General features: G+C 52.8%; 1 protein-coding gene across 1 annotated transcript in view; it reads right to left on the reverse strand.

The window, feature by feature from the left end:
- Positions 1 to 19,610, reverse strand: part of LOC136005853 (hydrocephalus-inducing protein-like) — a 106,912-nt gene that overhangs the window by 16,314 nt on the left and 70,988 nt on the right. Inside the window, exons 47-49 of the mRNA XM_065663746.1 lie at positions 14,568 to 14,692; positions 2,056 to 2,126; positions 1,433 to 1,597 (exon numbers count right to left, since the gene is read on the reverse strand). Of these exons, the coding sequence (XP_065519818.1) occupies positions 1,433 to 1,597; positions 2,056 to 2,126; positions 14,568 to 14,692 (361 nt within the window). The remainder of the gene's footprint in view (positions 1 to 1,432; positions 1,598 to 2,055; positions 2,127 to 14,567; positions 14,693 to 19,610) is intronic.

Consider the following 19,610-nt stretch of genomic DNA (forward strand, 5'->3'; position numbering starts at 1 on the left):
TAGAACTTGGATGCTGCCAAAATTTATCTCACTTGGGTGCACGTGGACAACTGGTCCTTCTCCAGTGCTCAATAAATGGATTTCCTGCTCCAGGAGGCAGGCAGGAAAGAGAAAAAAACAACAGGGAAGGTTTAGAATGACTGGACAGCTCTAAGGGTGCTCGTAGGCTGAGGGAATTCTGACTGTTTGAAGCTGTCAGGGTTGTGAGGCTGAAACAGGAAGGCTGGAGCAAAGGTGGCACCTGGAGTGGTCCCTGCGGATCTGAAAGCCACAAGATCCCATTATGAGGGGATACAGAACCCCCATCTCCCACACATGCTTTTCACACCTCCTCCATGCTCTCAGCTCTCCTTCCGCTACTCTGTGCCTACGCCTGCTCCTTGTACTGCTCCATCATGCCATAAACCACCCTCCCTGACTGCTGCGGCTGCACAGCCACACTGCACAGGAACTTCTTCAACCTTCCCAAAGCTTCTCCTGTGAAAACCAGTAGAGGCTGGAAGCAAAGCTCTTCTCAGCAGAGATCATGCAAGTTAGTTGCCTCTCATTTGTGCTTGTGTGCATTCCTGGTATTACTTCTTTATTGCACCAAGACATTCATTATTAATTGCATCATTCGAGCAGTATTTTTTTCTGCTGACAGCCTGAGACCCAAAAGTTTGTTCCTGCAGAAGGGGCACAAACTAGCGGAGGAGGAATGTGGATCCTTTTGCTAAACCCCCTTCTCACATCACTAAAACCAATGAGAATTTATCCAGTCTGGCGGGATTTCCCCAGCTCCAGACACCCCAAGCCTTAACCAGGCTTGTAGAGCCTGAAGAAGGGAGGGCTCTGGGGAGACCTTAAAGCACCTTCCAGTGCCTAAAGGGGCCAACAAGAAACCTTGAGAGGGGCTTTGGATAAGGGCCTGCGGGGACAGAACAGGGAAGGACGGCTCTAAATTGACGGGGGGGGGGGGGGGGGGTGGTGATCAATACGGGATCCTGGGAAGAAGCTCTTCCCTGTGAGGGGTGGTGAGGCTCTGGCACAGGCTGCCCAGAGGAGCTATGGCTGCCCCATCCGTGGCACTGTTCAAGGCCAGCTTGGATGTGGCTACCAGCTCCCGAAGGTGCACTCAAGCCATATGGCAGACCTAGAGGAAATGACACCCAGAAACTCCCATTTGTGCAGGCAACACCCAGCCAGGTTTTGACCAGCATTTGCGGGCTGCGAGCAGCAGCCGAGCACGAGCGCAGCGCCTTGAGGATGGATTGACCGGGCACAGGGTCACTCAGTCCCATGTCTTCTCCAGGCATTAGTGTTGCTTATGCCACGAATGCCTTCTTTCCTTGTAGACAACAGCCATAGATCATTTTCCCTGGAAGAACCCCTGTACGCTCTACATCCCACCAAGATGAGAGGCACAAAGGCACACGTCTGCCCCAGCACTCACCAGTGGGGATTCTTTACTCCCAAACACCGCAACACGAGCAACGGTGTCCTGCTTTCCCGTCACCTGGACTTCCAGTGTGAACGGGATCTCCACCGAGCTGTGAGGCTGGATAATCCCACGGGGCTCAGGGCTGGAGTACCACACAGCAGCAGCATCCTTGTTCTCCTATAAGGGACAGAACCAAACACGGCTTCAGACTGACCTTTGAGGAAACTTTCAACTCTTTAACATCTACCACAACGGCAACTCACACACGTGTCTAAAAATGCCTAGGAGAAAGCAGAAAGGCACAACTCAAGATGCAAGACATGTATGGGTTCAGCATCCTGAGGGGGGCCAACAGCTGCTGCCTCCACAACCCCCCGTCCCGTGCTGGCAGCCTCCTTGCAGCAGCTTTTCACAACCCTACAAGTTCTCCCGCATTGAAAGCATCCCGAAGACTAGAATATAATCTGCTTCCTGGAGAGTTTAAGCTGCTTCCTGGAGTTGATATTCAGGTAGCTTCCTGTTCCCAGCAAACCTTTAGGGTTGAATACAAACCAGCAACATCTTAACCAAACCCGGTTTTTCCCTAACAAACCCCTAGGTGACATTGGAGGCAGGAGGCGGATGCGATGCCAAACCTGAGGAAGAGCCCAGTAGCAGCCTGGAAGGTTGCTGTCGTTCACAAGGGTCAGCATCTGCTGGTAAGGGACTTTGAGAGAGCATCGTCCAAAGGTCAGAGCCGGGTGGAGCACTCGCAGCGGGGGAATTACACATCTAGGCAGAGAGATGAGCAAAAGGGAATTAGATTCTGACACAGCGTTGCTTACTTGTTTACTTCTCAATGAGCACCAAATGGAGCACGACCCATTTGTCACCGTCAAATAGACATTTGATACACCTACAGTGAGAAACAGCCTTCAACTTCTTTTTACCCAACAACCTCTTGCAAAAGAGGGGCAGACCCTGAGTCTCAGCATCACAAAAGCTGCTCAGTGCCCAGGCAGAGCACGGTGCCCTGTCCCAGGTCAGCTTTGCCCCTCCTTTGCCCCAGGAGGCTCGCAAGGACCCTCTCAATGGCCCCAGCGAGGTGTGAGCTCTGAGGGAGCTTTCCCACCGAGGAGCAGCGCTCGCCAAGGCTCCAGGAACACCAGACTCCAGTGTCTCAGGGAAAACACCGCTGTGTCCCTGCCTGAAATCCAGCCCTTTACCCCAGCAACGCAGGGTGCAGGCCACCACCTGCCCTGCACCGCGAGCGATAACCCTCTCCCAGGCCCTGTGGCTGCCTTGGTCCTTTCCCCACGGGTCCACACGCCAGCTGCTCCCATTTGCACTTGTTCTACACAACTGCAGCCCAGGCACTGACTGCACAACTCTGCCCGGGAGAGGGAACAGCACCGGTGAAATGCATCCCTCTTGCCGTTGAACTGACGCCCACCGCAGCACAACAGGCCTGAATGTGGCTGAAGCAAGAACAACTTTGAGCTTAACTCCGAGAACATCAATGCTCAGCAGAGCCAGACGGAAGCACAAAAACCTGAGCTCACCTTCCACACCAAGGACTACTTTGTCACAAGATCTCGCCTTTACTTTTCCCTCACCAGTCTTGCCCTAAGCCCCTTGCCCGTCTGCACGGCCCCTCCTTAACTGAGGCAGACAACAGCTTGCAGCAGCTGCTTGCTGTGGCCCAAACCAGTCCTGGATTCTGGCCACAACCCAGCACAAGTCCAGCACTTGCAGGAAGGAGGAGAGGCGGCCCTTTGGAAACATTACACCTCAAGCCCCCAGAGCAGGCCGATAAGGAATATAATCACAGTTTCCTGTAGGAGAAGGCCCTGGGCCGTGCCTGTGGCTGAGCACAAGTGCTGCTCATCATGGACTGCTTTCCATGCGCTGCTGTTCTCCTGTCTAGCTGGGCAGAACTAGCTCATTGAGCAATGCTCCTCATTTGGAGCTGGAGCCAGCCAGCTCTACGCAAGGCAGCACCACTTGCTTCTGGCAGATGCATAGGGAAAGAAGAGGGGCTGCAAGGGAAGCGTTGGTACCTGGCTCTGACGGGCAGTGATAACACCTCTCTGCCAACACCATCCACATCAACCACCAGGGCCAGCTTGTATCTCTTCACGGTGTTGGAGCACAGGGTGACCTGGAAGACAAGAGCATCAAATACTTCATCACTCCCAAAACCTATCGGCCATATGCAGTGCCCTCCACATCTCCTTCCACAGCAAGGAAAGGGAGGATTTAGTAGATATGAGGAAGATGAGGTATCAGGAAGAAGTTCTTCCTTGTGCGGGTGCTGAGGCCCTGGCACCGGTTGCCCAAAGAAGCTGCGGCTGCCCCATCCCTGGCGGTGTTCAGGGCCAGTTTGGATGTGGCTTGGAGCAGCCTCGTCTGGTGGAAGGTGTCCCTGCCCATGGCAGGGGGCTGGAACTGGATGAGCTGTAAGGTCCCTTCCAACCCAAAACAGGCTAGGATTCTGTGATGTTTGCCTTTAATTCTTCTGCTGGTTCATGTGTAGGGCACAGTCTCTGGCAGTAACAGAAGTCTTTGGACAATACCTGAATTACCGAATGCGCTTTGCGTTGCCAGGGCAGATGTAGAGCCCAACACTAGTGCCCAACTCTCACTCGCAGGATGCTCAGAGCCAGCAGTGCTAAAGCCCCCTCAACGCCACCGAAGCTCCAGCTCCACCTCTGAAGCACACAGGGCTGCGTACCTGGATATCCAAGTGTCCCTTGGCACAGATGGTCCCTGTGCAGGGCCTGATAGTAAATTCAGCTGGCTTCTTGGCACCTGGGGCTCGCTTTCTCCACGACGGACCAGTGCTGTCTGACACCTGAGCAAAACTGGTCACGCTGGGTGCTCCCGAGCCGTCCCCAGGAATGCGAAGGTTGAAGTTGAAGGGCACCGAGGAAGTGTTAGTGAGGCGGCAGCACAGGGTGCGAGGAAAGCCTGGGAAAAGGACACAACAGGAGTTTATTATCCCGTGATTCCTGGGGTGGACATCCTGCGCTGATAAAACTGCGCTTGGAGTTTGCCTCCTTTCAATGGCAATTACAGCTGATTGAGAAGCTCTGTGGGGAAGTCGTTGTCAATTACGGTCCCTTTTACGCTTGTCACACAGAAATGCCACTCTGACACAGGTGTCTCTAACTGTGAGGAGCTCTCACCTCCCCCAGACCAGCACCAATTCCTTCTCAACCGTGACGGTGCATCCAGAACATTTACTCTCAAAAGTCAGTCCAGAAAAGTCCCTGTGAACTCCACAAACACTCCCACAGTTTTCGAGAGATAAAAGCAGTATGCTGCCATCGAAGAGATGATCCAGGAAAGGAAAGGAAAGATGAAATTGGCAGCCACAGCATGATGCAGAGCACTCTGAAGCAGCTTCTCCAGACAGGAACCTCGGTGCATCTCCTGGTTTGGGACAATCGAGACCGAGCCTGTGGCAGCTCACGGCCCACTTCACTGGAGGCAAACCTGATGCTTGCTCAAGAACAAGCAGGACCTGTGTCTCACCCTCCCGAAGGAGCGGGGACAAACGGCCATGCTGCACACCGCCTTTCATTACCCCACAAAGGCTGACATGGCTTCAGCTTTGGTACTTGCTTTCCATAATGGAAGCCACTGAGACAATCGCAGCTGATCTGGGGGGTTGAGTTCACGTTTAAACTTGAGACCATCTCAGTGAGAAGTCCTTTGCGAGACTGAGGTGGAGAACCAGAATCTGCATCTCAGTGGAGAAGCCCTGGGTGCACAGCCGCCAGCTCTGTCAGCAGAGCTGGGCTTTTGGTGGGGAAGGAGGAGCCCATGTCTGAAGACATGGGCGCCCAATGCGGAGCTACTGCTTGGCCATGTTACCTGGGAGCTGACAACGAGTTGGCCTCACAGCACTAATTGATTTCTCACGCTAACGGTCAGGTGGGTAAATGGTGCCCTTGCCTCACAACAGCAAAATTCACCCAGGGCACCTACAACTTGCCTTCAACTCCCTTCTCCAGTTGGCCGCGGACAAGAAAGACTTTCACAGTCATTCTGTTGCTGAGGACTGGCAGATTGGGGCTGGACTGACTGTGAGGGACACCAGAGAACACTGACTTTCTACTCCTTCCGTTCTATTTGAACCATTCAATTGGCTCTGTGCCATTCTGTCTGGTTCTGTTTGATCTCATGATGGCAAAATACTGCCTAGCAGCTGGCAGTCCTGGTTTTGACATGCTGAAGGTGGCTATGGAGGAACACAAGTGACAATGCTGTCCTGGACAAGTGCTCCATCTGGGTAAGGCTCAGACCTCCCACCCTGCAGCCCAAGCCCAGGGCACACTCACCAAAGGAGACTTCACCGAAGCGGAGGGACGATACATTGAAATGAAACGCCGGCCCAGTGACACAGCCACTGTGAGGACAAAGGCAGAGGAGACATGGCCTCGGTTAAAGAGAACTGCAAAGCCTTCAGCTTTCCTTACCGTTCCGGTGGGTAAAAGCCGGCCTGAGAACCTCAGGGGGTTTCAAATCAAGCCCTCACCCTCATGCTCAGCACAGCATCCAGGTGGACGGGAGGCAGCCAAAGCAAAGCGGTCAGCAGCCCATAGCTGCTTGTGGGGCTTGGGGCACAGTGTCATGCAGGGTATGCCCCCAAGTTGTTGATGGCCTGAGGAAGGACACCAAACAAGTGATGGCTGCGTGCCTCAGTTTCCCCATCTGTAATGTGTTGGACACAGGGGTGTCCCCAGTAAAGCACACTCAATGTAACTACCCTTCCCAGCCACAGCTTTCCTGCTTTGGCATTTCTTAGCTGGAACCGCTCTTCCCATGGAGTACAGGAACACCTTGCTCAGAAGATCTTGATCCACGCAAGCGTTATGGGGGCAGGACTTTGAGACACGAAGCCGGGGGAGCCCCAAACATCCCTTGACAAGAGCCGCAACAGCTCAACAGAGCGGACAGTTGAATCTTGGAGGAAAACATCAGCCAACCACCAGGGCACCAGCTGACCCATCCAAGAGCAACACGTCTTAAACCACCCAACACAGAATCGTCAAATCATCTACGCTGGAAAAGACCTTTAAGATCATCAAGTCCAACTGTCACCCCAGTGCTGCCAAGCCCACCACTAATCCATGTCACTAAGGGCCTCGTCTACACGGTTTGGGAACACTTCCAGGGATGGTGACTCCACCACTGCCCGGGGCAGCCTCTTCTAATGCCTGACCACCCTTTCGGGGAGAAACTGTTCCTAACATCAAGTCTAAATCTGCCCTGCACACACTGAGGCCGTTTCCTCTTGTCCTTTCCCTTGTTACTTGGGAAAAGAGACCAGCCACCTCCTGGCTCCATCCTCCTTTCAAGTAGTTGCAGGCATAACGGAACCTGAACACACCGCATCTCCTCACCCGCCCTTAAATTCAGCAGACTTGAAGGCTCCAAACTCCAGGACTCACCAACATCCACCTGAATCACCACGTGAAGCTGCACAGCACCCATTAATTTATTTCATGGTTGATGCCAACCAATGCCAGCTCTGCCTCTCAGCTCAAAATCAAGGACCACAGCAACTGGTGTGTTCAACCCAACCTATTCCATGGCTCCCTCTTGCTGAGAATTCCACTTCATTTGCTGCTGCGGTCGCAAGGAGTCAGCGTCAAACTGGAGTCAAGGTTAGTGTGGGCTCCTAGTGTGGGGATGCCAGGATGAGAGCCAAGATCAAGACCTCAGACAAGCCTTTTCTTTCTCTGCTCCATCAGCAAATGAGGCAGGTGGGAGATGACTACCCAGAGAGAGCTACAAATGTGGCCACCAAGCTCCTAGAACCCTCCTCACCTCACAGTCAGCGTCAGAGGCTCAGGGGATCCCTTCACATTGAACTGGAATTCCTCTGTGAACTGCCCCACGACACTGGCATTGAAGGAGATCCAGATGGCCTGATGATCAAAAGGCAAAAGCATGCCCTCCCGGGGGCCAAAGGTGAAGCAGGAGCCCAGAGCTCTCTCCGGAGAGACCACGCTGAAGGGCGTCTCAGTAACTCCTCTGTTGAGCAGGAACACCTGCAGCAGCAGCGAGAAGGCAACATTGAAATACATGAGGAATCCTCTTTGCTTACAGAAGGCTCACTTCTTTTCTAGTTTAGCAATTAACATCTGTAAAAGGCAGAAGATGCTGAGCGCTGCTGCCAAATACAACAGGACGAGTTCTGCCTCGGGGTTTTTTTCCATGCAAAGCGGGGATAACTTCACACAAACAGAGCCACTCTGGGCTTATTCCCCTGACACAGAGCACTCCACTTGACCTGCAGTGCCAAGCGCCTGCTCAGCACCACCAAGTTGATTCAGACCCATCCCACAGCTCCACGAGGCTCGCTGCTGCCCGGGAGCCATCCGGATCCACCCCATGCCCTGCGCCCCGTCCTGCTCACCCTGTAGCTGTGGCTTGAGCCAACAGTCACCTCCCCGATGCTCAGCTGGTCACAGCTGAGTTGGACCTGGGGCCCGACGCCTTCCCCGCTGATGCACAGGGGCAGCCTGGTCTCACAGCCTGTGGAGGGAAATCTCTGTGAGTGCAATTCCCTCTGCTACCCGGCACTTTCCAGGTTGTCTCAGTGCTGCTGCCGGTCCCTGGGCTGGATGGAACCAGCTCTAGATGCTCCAGGAGAAGATACGGGACCCATCTCGTCCCTCAGGACATACGCCTTGGGGCTGCTTTCTCATTTCTAACCAACCCCCTGGGCCGGTGTCTCAGACAACCACAGAATGGTTTGCGTTGGAAAGGACCTTAAGATCATCCAGTTCCAACCCCTTGCCATGGACAGGGACACCTTCCACTAGAGCAGCTTGCTTCAAGTCCCGTCCAGCCTGAACTTGAACATTGCCACGGGTGGAGCAACTTCCTTGGGCAGCCTCTTCCAGTGCCTCACCACTCTCACAGGAAAGAATTTCTTCTGTACATCTAAACTAAATCTCCCCTGTTTAAGCTCGAACCCATCAGCCCTTGTCTTATCTCTCCAGTCCCCGATGAAGGCGCTCTCTCCAGTCATGGAAAACCAGCCTTCTCACTGAGCAGATCACATAAGCCATAAATGTACTGCTAACGTGCACATCCCTTGGTGCAAAGGCAACCGAGACCTCAAGGCTTACAGCTAAACTCCAAGGTGGGTCCTTTCCCTTACATTTGCTAGAGATGACAGAGCACAAGATCTTCAGTCTGAAGGCTGCTCTCAGCCACTGAAGCAGCCTAAGGTGCCTGAATCCTGGCTCAAATTTTGGATGAGCTCTCACTGCCATCCCAGCCTACCCTGCACACAAAGTGAGCAGCACGAGAAGGAGGAGAGAGCCACGCCACAAAGACTCATCTTGGACGTAACTGGTCTGCAGGGGCCTGGTGCTCCTTCACTAAAGCTGTGTTGCAAATGCTGGCAAAGCCATGGCGGGAAAGCTTATTCCTTCACTGCTTGGTCACTTCTGGGATCAGGAAGGCAGAGCCAGGCATCCTGAGCCCTGGCCTCCGACAGGAGACCACCGGGAACCACGGGGACAGCGGCGTGTGCCAGCACTGCCCTGTTGAGCCCTCCAGAACTACATGAGGTCCGAGTGGGCTGGAAGAGTGTTTCTACCTCCTCTGTGGGAACAGGAGCAGGAGGAAAGAGCTGTACCTGAGATGTCACAGTAGACTGTCTCTTGGTAGACTCTGGCTTCTTTGGGCTGAAAGATCACACTGATTTCAAGGGAAGAATTGGGCAAGACATCTCCCTCCTGAAACAGAAGTGACAGCAAACCATTTATCTTCAAACATCACATTCTTGTTTCCACTGCAGCCCTGGAAGCCTTTATTTAGAGCATCAGCAAAGAGCAAGGAGCAAGCAACGCTTGTCAACAGCATTTATAGGAGAGCTTGGAAGCAGCAGCTTCCAAAGTCCCTCGCCTTTACTGGCACCCGGAAGGGGCATTTTGTTCCCCTCAGAAGAGACTGAGCTCTTGCCCACGGATTTAAGTCTGGGCCACGCTATCAGTTTCTGCAACTCTCTGCTGCTCTCGCAGAGGATCCTGGCACTGGTGCACAGTCCCAGGAAGCCCTGCCACACATTTCAGGAGGCATCCCTGGTTTCTATAGGCTCTCACTTCCTGCAACTGGTTTAAGGAAAGGCACCTCTCAGCCTTCCATGGGCTGCAGGAGCAACCAAGAAGAGAACAGCAGCCCCTTCCTCGGAAAACAAAATAGAAAAAATAAACTACTTTCACCCACTGTAAAAGAAAGAAGAGGTTGGGATTATTCCAGGGTTTACTCCAAGATGAGAAGGGATGCTGCGCTGCTCAGACAGCAGCCATTCTTCATCTCAAGACCATGCAAATACTCAGAAGGCAGGCTCTGGCTGATTGAAGGCCATGGGGTTTTTGCTGGCATCACCAGGAAAGTGAGCAGTTTTCTCTGCCTATCTGCAGTAGAACTCAAAAAGCCCGTTTAAACCTGCCAGCCTCGTGTCCAGGCTCACAGACGACACTGGAAGGGAGTCTCAGATGTGGTATAAATCCAGGTTTTAGGAAGGGATTGCTGTGCTTGGGCTCAATTTGGCCTCCTTTCCACCCAGGACCATTGCATTCTGCAGGTCAGTATGTGAACTAACAGTGCACCAGTGTCCTTTCTTCACCCCCGCGCGCTACGTGGGAATGTGTCCTTACGGAGAATAACTGATACCTCTGAACACTGTGAGGACACTCATGACGTGCCCTTAATTCACAGCCCTTGCAGCAGAGCCCAGCCTGGGGTCGGCTCTTGCCGCTGTTCAGAAATGCTTTTTGCAACAAGTGCCCCTAGCCTCACCAGAAACCGGATGTCTCCTCTCTTGGCACATCAAGCAGCTGATGTGGGATCTGCCAAGGGACCTCCTTCAGAGATGAGAAGGAGGAGGAGCAGCAGGAAGGGAGGTTCTCAGCCATCACTTACCATGGGCACAATGGTGAAAATATCACTGCAGAAAGGCATGGAGCCTCCCTGCACCTCTGTCCCCTGGTTCTGGGAGCTGCAGATGGGAAGGGAAGGGTGTTCTCTGAGAGGGGGGACCAGCCCGTGCTCCGCAGGAACATCAACCAGCTTGTCCTCTTCCTGCCTCTGCAGCCTGTGCCATGGGAGAGACGAACCAAGCAGATAATTGAATAAGCAGCAGATTTGCAAAGCCTGTCGTGTCAGTGCACGAGCAGCAAAGCACTCGGCGAGGAAGAGCAGCAGCTCAGCACAGGGCTGACCCTGAGACACAGGCTCCCACATGGATCCCATTATTGCCGTTCTTCCCAGCACAGCAAGGAGTTTTACTCCTCACTGACGAGCTAACAAGAGGTTTCTTAAAGCTGGCAGCCCTCAAGAAAAAGCCTCCTGCATTGGGAGGGGAGAAGCAACTGGCTTTCAGCTGCTCGTTACCAGCATCACACTTTTCCCCTTCCCTTTTGCACCCACAGGGGTGAGGAGACAGTATCTGCACTGCCTTCCACCAGAGGATCCCGGTGCACTTCCAAAGCAAAGCAACGGATTTGGGCATCCCATCACTTCAGTGACACAAATGGGTTTCTGAGCATGAAAACATAGGTGCCAAGAGACGAAGGGACTCTGCCCAGCATCACCTAGTAAAGAAGTCAGGACCAGCATCTCTGAATGCAAACCCTACGTGGAATCTTGAACCACCTCATCTTTTCCCTCGTTTTGGCCTCCACTGCAGAGCTGTGATGCACTTAACCTCTCCCTTTATCGGCGGCTGCAGCAGAAATCAATCTAGTGTTTAAAGATCACAAGCGGGAGATGAAAGGGGAGCACTGCTGCAGAGCGGTTGCTCCTTGCTGGCACACTGCTGTCCCCCCTTCACGCTCCAGTCCCCTGGCCATGAAGAACCAGCGGGTGACAGCACTGGGGGACCAGGGGAAAGCTCCATGTGCAGCAAATCGAGGCAACGCCGTGTGAATGATCATCACCCAGCTAAATCCAAACACAAAGAGAAGGGAAACAGGCAAGGACGTTACTTGCTGCACACACACTGAGCCTCGCGCACATGCTGTGCATGAGGAGGGCTTCCACACACTGGCATGAGCAGCCCTCAACTCAAGCTCCGTCAGCAGGCCAGAATCACATCCCCAAAAGCGCTGCAGGAGGGACACCTTCTAATGGGCCATGTCTTTTGGGGTCACATCCCAACACAGGCGCCTGCACTGCCTCCTCTCAGGAAAAGGCCCTCTCTCCTCTGAGATCTCAAAAGCTTCTCTGACAGCAGGACGGTGGCCTTGGACCATCCCCAAAACTACGAGTAAGGAGGAACCAAGCGTCGTGCTCAGAGTCAAGGACAGAGACTGGCACGACAGCAAGTCTCATACGTAAAAAATCAGGTTGAAGTGAACTCTGGGGAAAGCTGGTGGCTTCTGAGGGGACAGAGGATCACCCAGGGTCCAGTCCGAGACAGGCAGGTGGGGAGAGATGCTAAAGAAATGGTCCAGGGAAGAATCAAGGCAAGCTCACGAGATTTTCTTTTAACTCAGTGCGTTTGCACAGAACTCACACACTGTGTCATTAAAAACAGACAACAGTGGAAAACCAGTTCTGGCCTTTGAGGCATTTCTGACCTAATTACGCTGAACTTGATGTGCTCAAAGCCCTTGAAAAGTGCTGCAGTTCAAGGCAGTTTCCTGATCAGCTCTGGGTTCAGACTAACTCCCGTATATCTGCACCCATCTGAGCCTGAAAAGTCGCACAAGGATTGCCCAAGTCACATAAGCTTTAAAGTGTCATTTCCAGTTCATCCCCCCAGGCTGTGAGTGTTTCTCTGCTGCCTGAAATGGCAATTTCAAAGCTTCGCCAGAGACACCCTTGGAAGAACCTGCCCCATCTCTCACCACCACGACGACACAGGTTGCTGAAGCCCAAACGCACTTCCAAGTCCTGGCTGCCCTCCCTTCCCCGCAGAGCCCTCCACATCTGCCCAGCCTATGAGGAAGGGGAGAAACACCTCGTTGGGCCAGAAACCAGGACACTGAAAGGCAATTCCCCAGCCTACGGCAGGACGGCCTCCACCTTCTGGGCCAACCAAGCACTCTACCCTGCCTGTGACTGGAAAAGGAGCCTGCCAGCTTATCAAAGAAGAAACTGCTTGAGTATCACAATAGCTGTGCCACCTGCAGCTCTTCAGTGCTACTGCTCAGTGCAGTCCCAGGTACCGAGTGCTGACACCTTCCTCAGCCTCATGGACCCTCCGTAGTGCACGGATCTCTGAACTCAATAGTTTGCCGCTCCCAAACGTGAGTTTGCCCTCTCAGGCAATCCAGTGATTGCACTCAACCTTCTCTCCCCAAAACATCATCCTCAGCTGTAGCACGGCTGGGACTGCAATGGCAAGGGTTAAGCTCCACGCTGTGCATGGGTTTACGTGCCCTAATCCGTTCAAAAGCCCCAACAGCCCTCTGAGACCGTGTGTTAGTTTTCCCCTGGGGCATCTATCTTTCTGAGACGAATCTCTCAAACAAACCTCAGCTTCTGCCGCTCCTCCTCTTCCTGATCAACAAAACGCTTCCACTGGAAGTGGGCCGTGATGGCACTCTGATTGTGGATGACCAGGGAGCTTAGCTTTGACAGCGTGACAGAAGTCTTCTCAACTGTCAAGGAGCTCTTGTCAAGCCTGATGTTGACATTTACGGCTGTTCCACAAAGGCTTTTGTGAACATCTTCACCTGGAACAAAGCAAAAGCAAGTCTCGCCTCATCTCACTTGCTGACGGAAGTACAAGGAACAGAGCAATCTGCAGGCAACAGAAGAAAGAGCTGCAGTTTTGAGCTGCATAAGCAGTTCCCCGGATCAGGACACTTAGCATATCCTGACAGCTGCACATGCTACAGCATGAGGATGTCCTGGCACCACCTTAGGCACCTTATTTTGGGGGACGTTCGTGGAGATGTATCTTTTCAGATGTGCCCGGGTGCCCTTTGGGCTGCCATCCCACTCAGGTCACAGGGAATTCTACATCCAAGTCACTCAGTGACACTGAGGAGCGCCACCTCAGCCATGCCTTGCCCAGGGTCTCCTGCAGGCAGGAGATGCCCCCAGTGTCGTGTCATCCTCATCTCCTGGTCCTGAAATACTTGGCATAGCTCTGATCTCAGAACCCAAGCGGGAGCATTTGAAATGAAATGGAGAAGGGCAGAAACAACAATGGAAACTACAGAGCAGCTTCGGTGCTGAGCTCTGCACTCAACAGGCTGCTACTGGGCCCTCGGATCCATCTGCCAACTCCTTCTTTGGCTCCTGCTACGGTCACAGCCAGGTGCCTCACCACTGCCCGCACATTCTTCCTTGTCAAACGTGCTGCTGTTACCACTTCACCACCGGAGAAGTGAGTCCCTTCACTAGGGTAAGTGTCCTCTGGAAGGCTGGAGACTTACTTCCAGCACCAGAGCAACACGCACAGCAGCACAGCCATTTCAAAGTGTTTCTCCAAGGTGGTGCTCACGACCTACCTTCAGGCATCATTGCGCCCTCACATTACTGACTCCAGCCAGCCCTAGCAGCAGCTTGCTCATAAACCTCACCACTAAAGAACTGCTGCTAACAAGGCGGTTTCTACAGAATCATTCCCAGGCTACAGCAAAGCTCAGAGCACCCTAATGGCTACCGCTGCCACAGTTACTGCTCCTCCTGGTCACAAGTCCTCAGCATGGCCCAGCTCTCAGCACAGCACCAACTGTACCCATGCAGCACATCACAAGAAGAGGGTCTCTACCTCAAAGGCCTTCCCAGGAACTGTAACACAACAGATCGGGATGAAAAGCAATGACCCGTCAGGAGAGCTCTAGGGGACAGGTTGCAGGCTCTTCAGAGAGCTCTCTTGCACGTTAAAAGCCATCTCCTTTTCAGTCAGGCTCCCTGCTGTGAGTTCTTCTGCAATGGAGCACCCAGAATATTCGCCATCGCCCCCGGTGCACCGTGCGCAGGAAGATCTGCCTGCCTTGTTACAGGCTGAAATACTCCAGCACAGGAATATCTGGCAGCCAGCAGGGGAGCTTTGCTCTACTCAGCGTGAAGGAACCTTGCAGAAGGGATTCAACAGGACAATGAAGCCACCAGATGATGACAGACAGCGCAGACACCGCTCTGGTTCGAAGGACACACGGAGGGTGCTCCACGCGCTTACCTGTGTCATAGTGAACGATCATTGGACTCGTATAAACACCGGTCTTTGGTGGGTGGAATTCCACCGTGACTTCCATCGCTTCTCCAACGCCAAGAGTCCCAATGGAGGGATCCACAGAGAAAGGGCTGCAACACAAAGAGAGAGATCAGGACTGTATGGGAGACCCGGGCCCTCCGTTAAGTTTGCAGTCTAGTTCGCTTCAGCTCACTTGTGCAAGCAAGGAGCAAGCAAACCACAGTCGGTACAAGAAAACCAGAACATCCAGGATCAGAAATAGAGCGGGTGACTCTCCCTGCTGAAAGAGAACCAGACCTCAGAAGATCCCGCGGTATAACACGACCCCAGCCCCCCACACTCTGCACCCAGATCTCAGTTCTCAGCTCTTCACCTCTGCACACGTGCAATCCAGTTACTCAGAATTCTGCTTTTTTGTGTAGTTCACTTAAAACTTTCCTAATGCTTCCCATTTCTTTATTGCAACTTGGGACTGAAATAGTTCATTGCCGAAGTTCGGGAACTCTTAAAACCCTTGTCAAGGAGCTCTCAACACACGCTCTATTACCCAGTAGAGTAGTTGGCAAGCGCCTTGCAAATAGATGCTAGACTTCACTGGGTATTTATTGTGGTGGTGCCTCTCACCAGCTCATTGCTTGCCTGTTTCTTGAGGCTGTGTTTGGGATCCGTGACCTGAGCCCCTCGAACTGTCCTCTGCCACACAGCACCTTCTTCAGCAGTCAAGCTGCCTTCCTACCTTGCCTCTTCCAACCCAACAACATCAGACCTGCAAGATGCTGCGTTGCAGACACCACTGCAGTGTAAAACTTGCTTGCAGAGCTTTCTCAAAACACTGCAAGCAATGGCAAACCCCACGTGTCCTGCCCATCTCCAGCACCTCAGATGCTCTGCCTCCTTTTTCTCACAGTTTACAAGCCCATGACCACGCAACAGCGTTTTGCGCAAGGGATGAGCTCCTTTACCTCAGAGTGGTGATGCTGTAGCAAGCCTCCCGCTTCCCCACGTTGCGCACCAGCAGAGTTTTCTGGGTGCTGAACCTGACTGGACACTCGGAGAAGTTCAGCTGCTCAGGGAAGTCCAGGCTGGCTCGGGCACCTATGGCTCGGATAGGCACAAAGAACTTCTCCCTCTCTGTGATGATGATAAGCTCGTCGAAATAATCCTGCAGGGAGAGAAACAATCTCAGCACAGTGCCTTTAGCACCATGCCCATGGCAGAAGAAGAGCTGCTGGTTTCTGTGACTCTCACAGTAGCATTCGGTAATGTACATGCACTTTTTACCTTCATGGCCTTTCATTACAGATTATTTCACAAGCAGGGGCAGCCAGGGACCATGGGGCAGATCCTCTTTAGTTTCTACAGGCATGCTGCCCGAGGGTAGGCCAGAGTATTGAACTACATTTAAGCAGCAAACAGAAGATGAGGAAAAGGCCGTGCACAGGCAGCAGACTCTCAGCCCTGAAGCCAACAGACGTTACGTTAAATATTCCACCACTGAAGGGGAAAACAGCCTGAAACAGGCAAGAGCCTCCAGCCTATGGGAGCACAACCTTCACCACCAGGAAAGAGTCTCCCCCAGGTCTAGATCCAGTGCAACTCCACTGAACGCAGGCCACTTCTTCAAAACCCACACCACACGCCTGCTTTGGAACCCAGCCCTGCAGGTTCACCTTCCCCTCAAGGCGCCATCTCTCGGGACCTCCACTCTCACCTTGTCCTCATCAGGTCTGAAAAGGATGCGGTAGGTTGAAGACATGCCCGGTGCTACCTTATAGTCCTCATTACTCGGGCTGATCAACTCGAAGTAAGGAGAGTTCCCCAGGATGACGTTCAGCAGACGAGGAACCTGCAGGGAAGACACAAGTAGGATTTTGTCGCTTGTGGAAACATGAGAAGGGACCAGGACAGGCCATGTGACATCCTTCCTTACCACCTTTCCAAAACACTTTTAGCTCTGAAGCTACACGCACGTAACACACGAGAGTGGACTTGAATCCCTTCTGCTGAGCTACACAGCTGCAGCACAGAGACAGTAGGAACAACACGCCCTGCTCTGAAGGCAGCAGGAAGGAGATGCAGTACCTCAAGCCACCTGCGTATTCAACAAGCCCAAAGAACATGCTTGCTTCTGCCTGCACACATCCATGCAGTCATACCTCTGGAGGGGGAATGTATCATCTGAAGGCAAACCAGCGTGCGTTACACAGGGAGGGAAGGAAGTCACTTCTGACACACCAGGGTGGAGCGGGGTGGTCAAGCTGCGGTGCTAGTCATGGCGGTGGACCAGCAAGAGAAGCAGACCACAGACACTCTGGGCTTCCTGAGAATAAAAGCTTACCTCAAGAGCAAAAGGACGAGCGCAGGAAGACAAAAGAACAACCCCAGGAAGAGGCAGATGGCTAAGAGAATTTAAAGGGGGCTGCAAAGCAGCAAGGGAGATCCGTAATACAAGGAAAGGCTGGTGCAGAGATGAGAACACCCAACGTGCCTCTACGATGGATACCACAGGCACGGAGACAGCAAACAGACATTCTCTAGCACACAGGCAGCAACGCCCCAGCACCCAATCTCATCTCAGAAAGCATAACAAGGAGACTTTGAATGACAGGCAGCTCCACTGATGAACACGACGAGCCTTGGAAAAAATGGAGGCTCATTCTGCACCCCTGACCCAAGCCTGGTGACCCATGGCCAAGGCAGCCCTGGACGCTCTAAACACCCTTTGCTCCCACCAATGCCCTGGGGCAGCAAGCTCCAGGAGCCCATTTCCCACTGCAGCCACACGTTCTGGTCGCCAAGTCCCTTGGCACGTGAGCCCAGGTGGCAAAGATCTTCAGCAAGAGCCACCCAGGATGCCTCTGAGGGTGCTGAGGAGCAGCCTGAAGACAGGAAAGCAATTCGACAGCAAGTAGGCAAGAGCAGTAAGCACAGAGTGCAGCACTTCCGTATCGGAGTGAATACAGAGCACCTATTGGGCTCGATTGCACTTTGCCTCTGTTACACATTGCTGCTAGCTGCAGTTTTAGGGAGCAGACAACCTCAGCTACCACGCAGGATACATCAGTAGGATTCCGAGGAATGTGGGAAACTCGTGAGACAGAGCACAATGTTCCTTTTCTCCAGGACATGACCAAAACCCAGCAAAATTAGAACATAATGAACTCTCTTGGGATTAGCATCTCTATCTTTGTGCATTTAAATATGCAAATGGCATCTTAGGGTGCATTAGAAAGGGAGTGGTTAGTAGGTCAAGAGAGGTTCTCCTCCCCCTCTACTCAGCATTGGTGAGGCCGCATCTGGAATATTGCGTCCAGTTCTGGGCCCCTCTGTTCAAGAAGGACAGGGAATTGCTTGAAGGAGTCCAGCGCAGAGCCACAAAGATGATTAAGGGAGTGGAACATCTCCCTTATGAGGAGAGGCTGAGGGAGCTGGGTCTCTTTAGCTTGCCAAAGAGGAGACTGAGGGGTGACCTCATCAATGTTTACAAATATGTAAAGGGTAGGTGTCAGGATGATGGAGCTAGGCTTTTTTCAGTGATATCCAGTGATAGTTCCACGTTAACATCAGGAAGAAATTCTTTACTGTAAGAGTGACAGAGCACTGGAACAGGTTGCCCAGGGGGGTTGTGGAGTCTCCTACACTGGAGATATTCAAGGCCCGCCTGGACAAGTTCCTGTGTGATGTACTGTAGGTTACCCTGCTCTTGCAGGGGGGTTGGACTAGATGATCTTTTTAGGTCCCTTCCAACTCTTGGGATTCTGTGATTCTGTGAAGGGTTTTCCTTAGAGCTCATCTGCCTTTTACACCAGGGCTCTCTGACGCCTGAGGTTGTACCAGCTTCACAACTGATTCATTTTGGGTAAAATCAACAGTTCACACACTGCCTCCCCTTCACAGGGCATAGAAATCCCAAGCTGCAGCTGTTACCAGTCTCTTACGTTTTATTGGGAATGGCACCAACATCAATGCAGGTGTTGTTTTCCACTTGGGAAGCACGAATAGAGCAAATTCACTGTTTGCCTCTTTGCTGGTACTTGGCAAAGGCAAACATTCTGAGGAGCTGCACGGATGAGGGAGCAGCTGAAGCCAAAAGGCACAGTGGCAACGAAGCAGAGCAGTAGGAAAAGAGAAACAGAGGCCCATTTTAATAAGCAAAGGGCACACCTGCAGCAAAGATTGCCCAAAGTCACTGTGAACCACACCAGTGGTGTCCCTTGGGCATAGGTACCCACATTGCAACTTCCCAGTATGCCCAAGCTACACCAGGAATGACACAGTACTCTCTGGGAGTAACTGAGGGACCATACCTTCATCCTTCCTTGCCAAAGGGTCTTCCATGCTCTACCACGTCCCTGTAAAACCCGTTATCTCAGGAGATACTTTGACTTCTCTTGCTGTTCCTCCCCCTACATTAAGCCCTGACGGTGTCATTCCTTTTGTCCCCTCCTTTGTTTCTCCCAGCAGGGAGATTTGAGGAGGGCGTTAATTCACCTGCACACTTCCACCTCCCCCCCAGCTCCCCGCTGTGCCCTCCTCTCACACACACGTCTTGCTCTTTCTTACACAACCGGATCCTGAATTACGCCTGTTTCTCACCTTTCTCTGCTTCCAGCACACTTCCTCTTACGTACCAAGAGAATCCCTGTGCGGAAGAAAGCGCTCCGCGACAGGACATTGAACTCAGCCCCTTTCCTCCCTCCTGTCTTTTCCCACCAGCTTGCTCTTGGCACATGCCTCACTGGAGCAAACGTTTCCCCAGCTGAAATTCAAAAGGTCTCCATTTCCCCCTCTACAGCAGAGCAGAACAAAATTGCTGCCACTTCTCAACTTCTCCCTGCTCATTTTTCGTAGGAAATCTCAACAGGATCACAATCTTTCCCGTTCCAAGTTGGAGACCTTCAGGAGCACATTACCCTGCCTGTGCTGGGATTCTCCAAAGAGAACGCACAGCCACGCTGGCTTAGAAACACCTGAGCAGAACCGAATTAGGCTTAGCAGGAGACTCAAGTGGCACCTCAAGTCCAGCCC

Source organism: Lathamus discolor, chromosome Z, assembly GCF_037157495.1.
Source record: "Lathamus discolor isolate bLatDis1 chromosome Z, bLatDis1.hap1, whole genome shotgun sequence".
NCBI classification, from domain to species: Eukaryota; Metazoa; Chordata; class Aves; order Psittaciformes; family Psittacidae; genus Lathamus; species Lathamus discolor.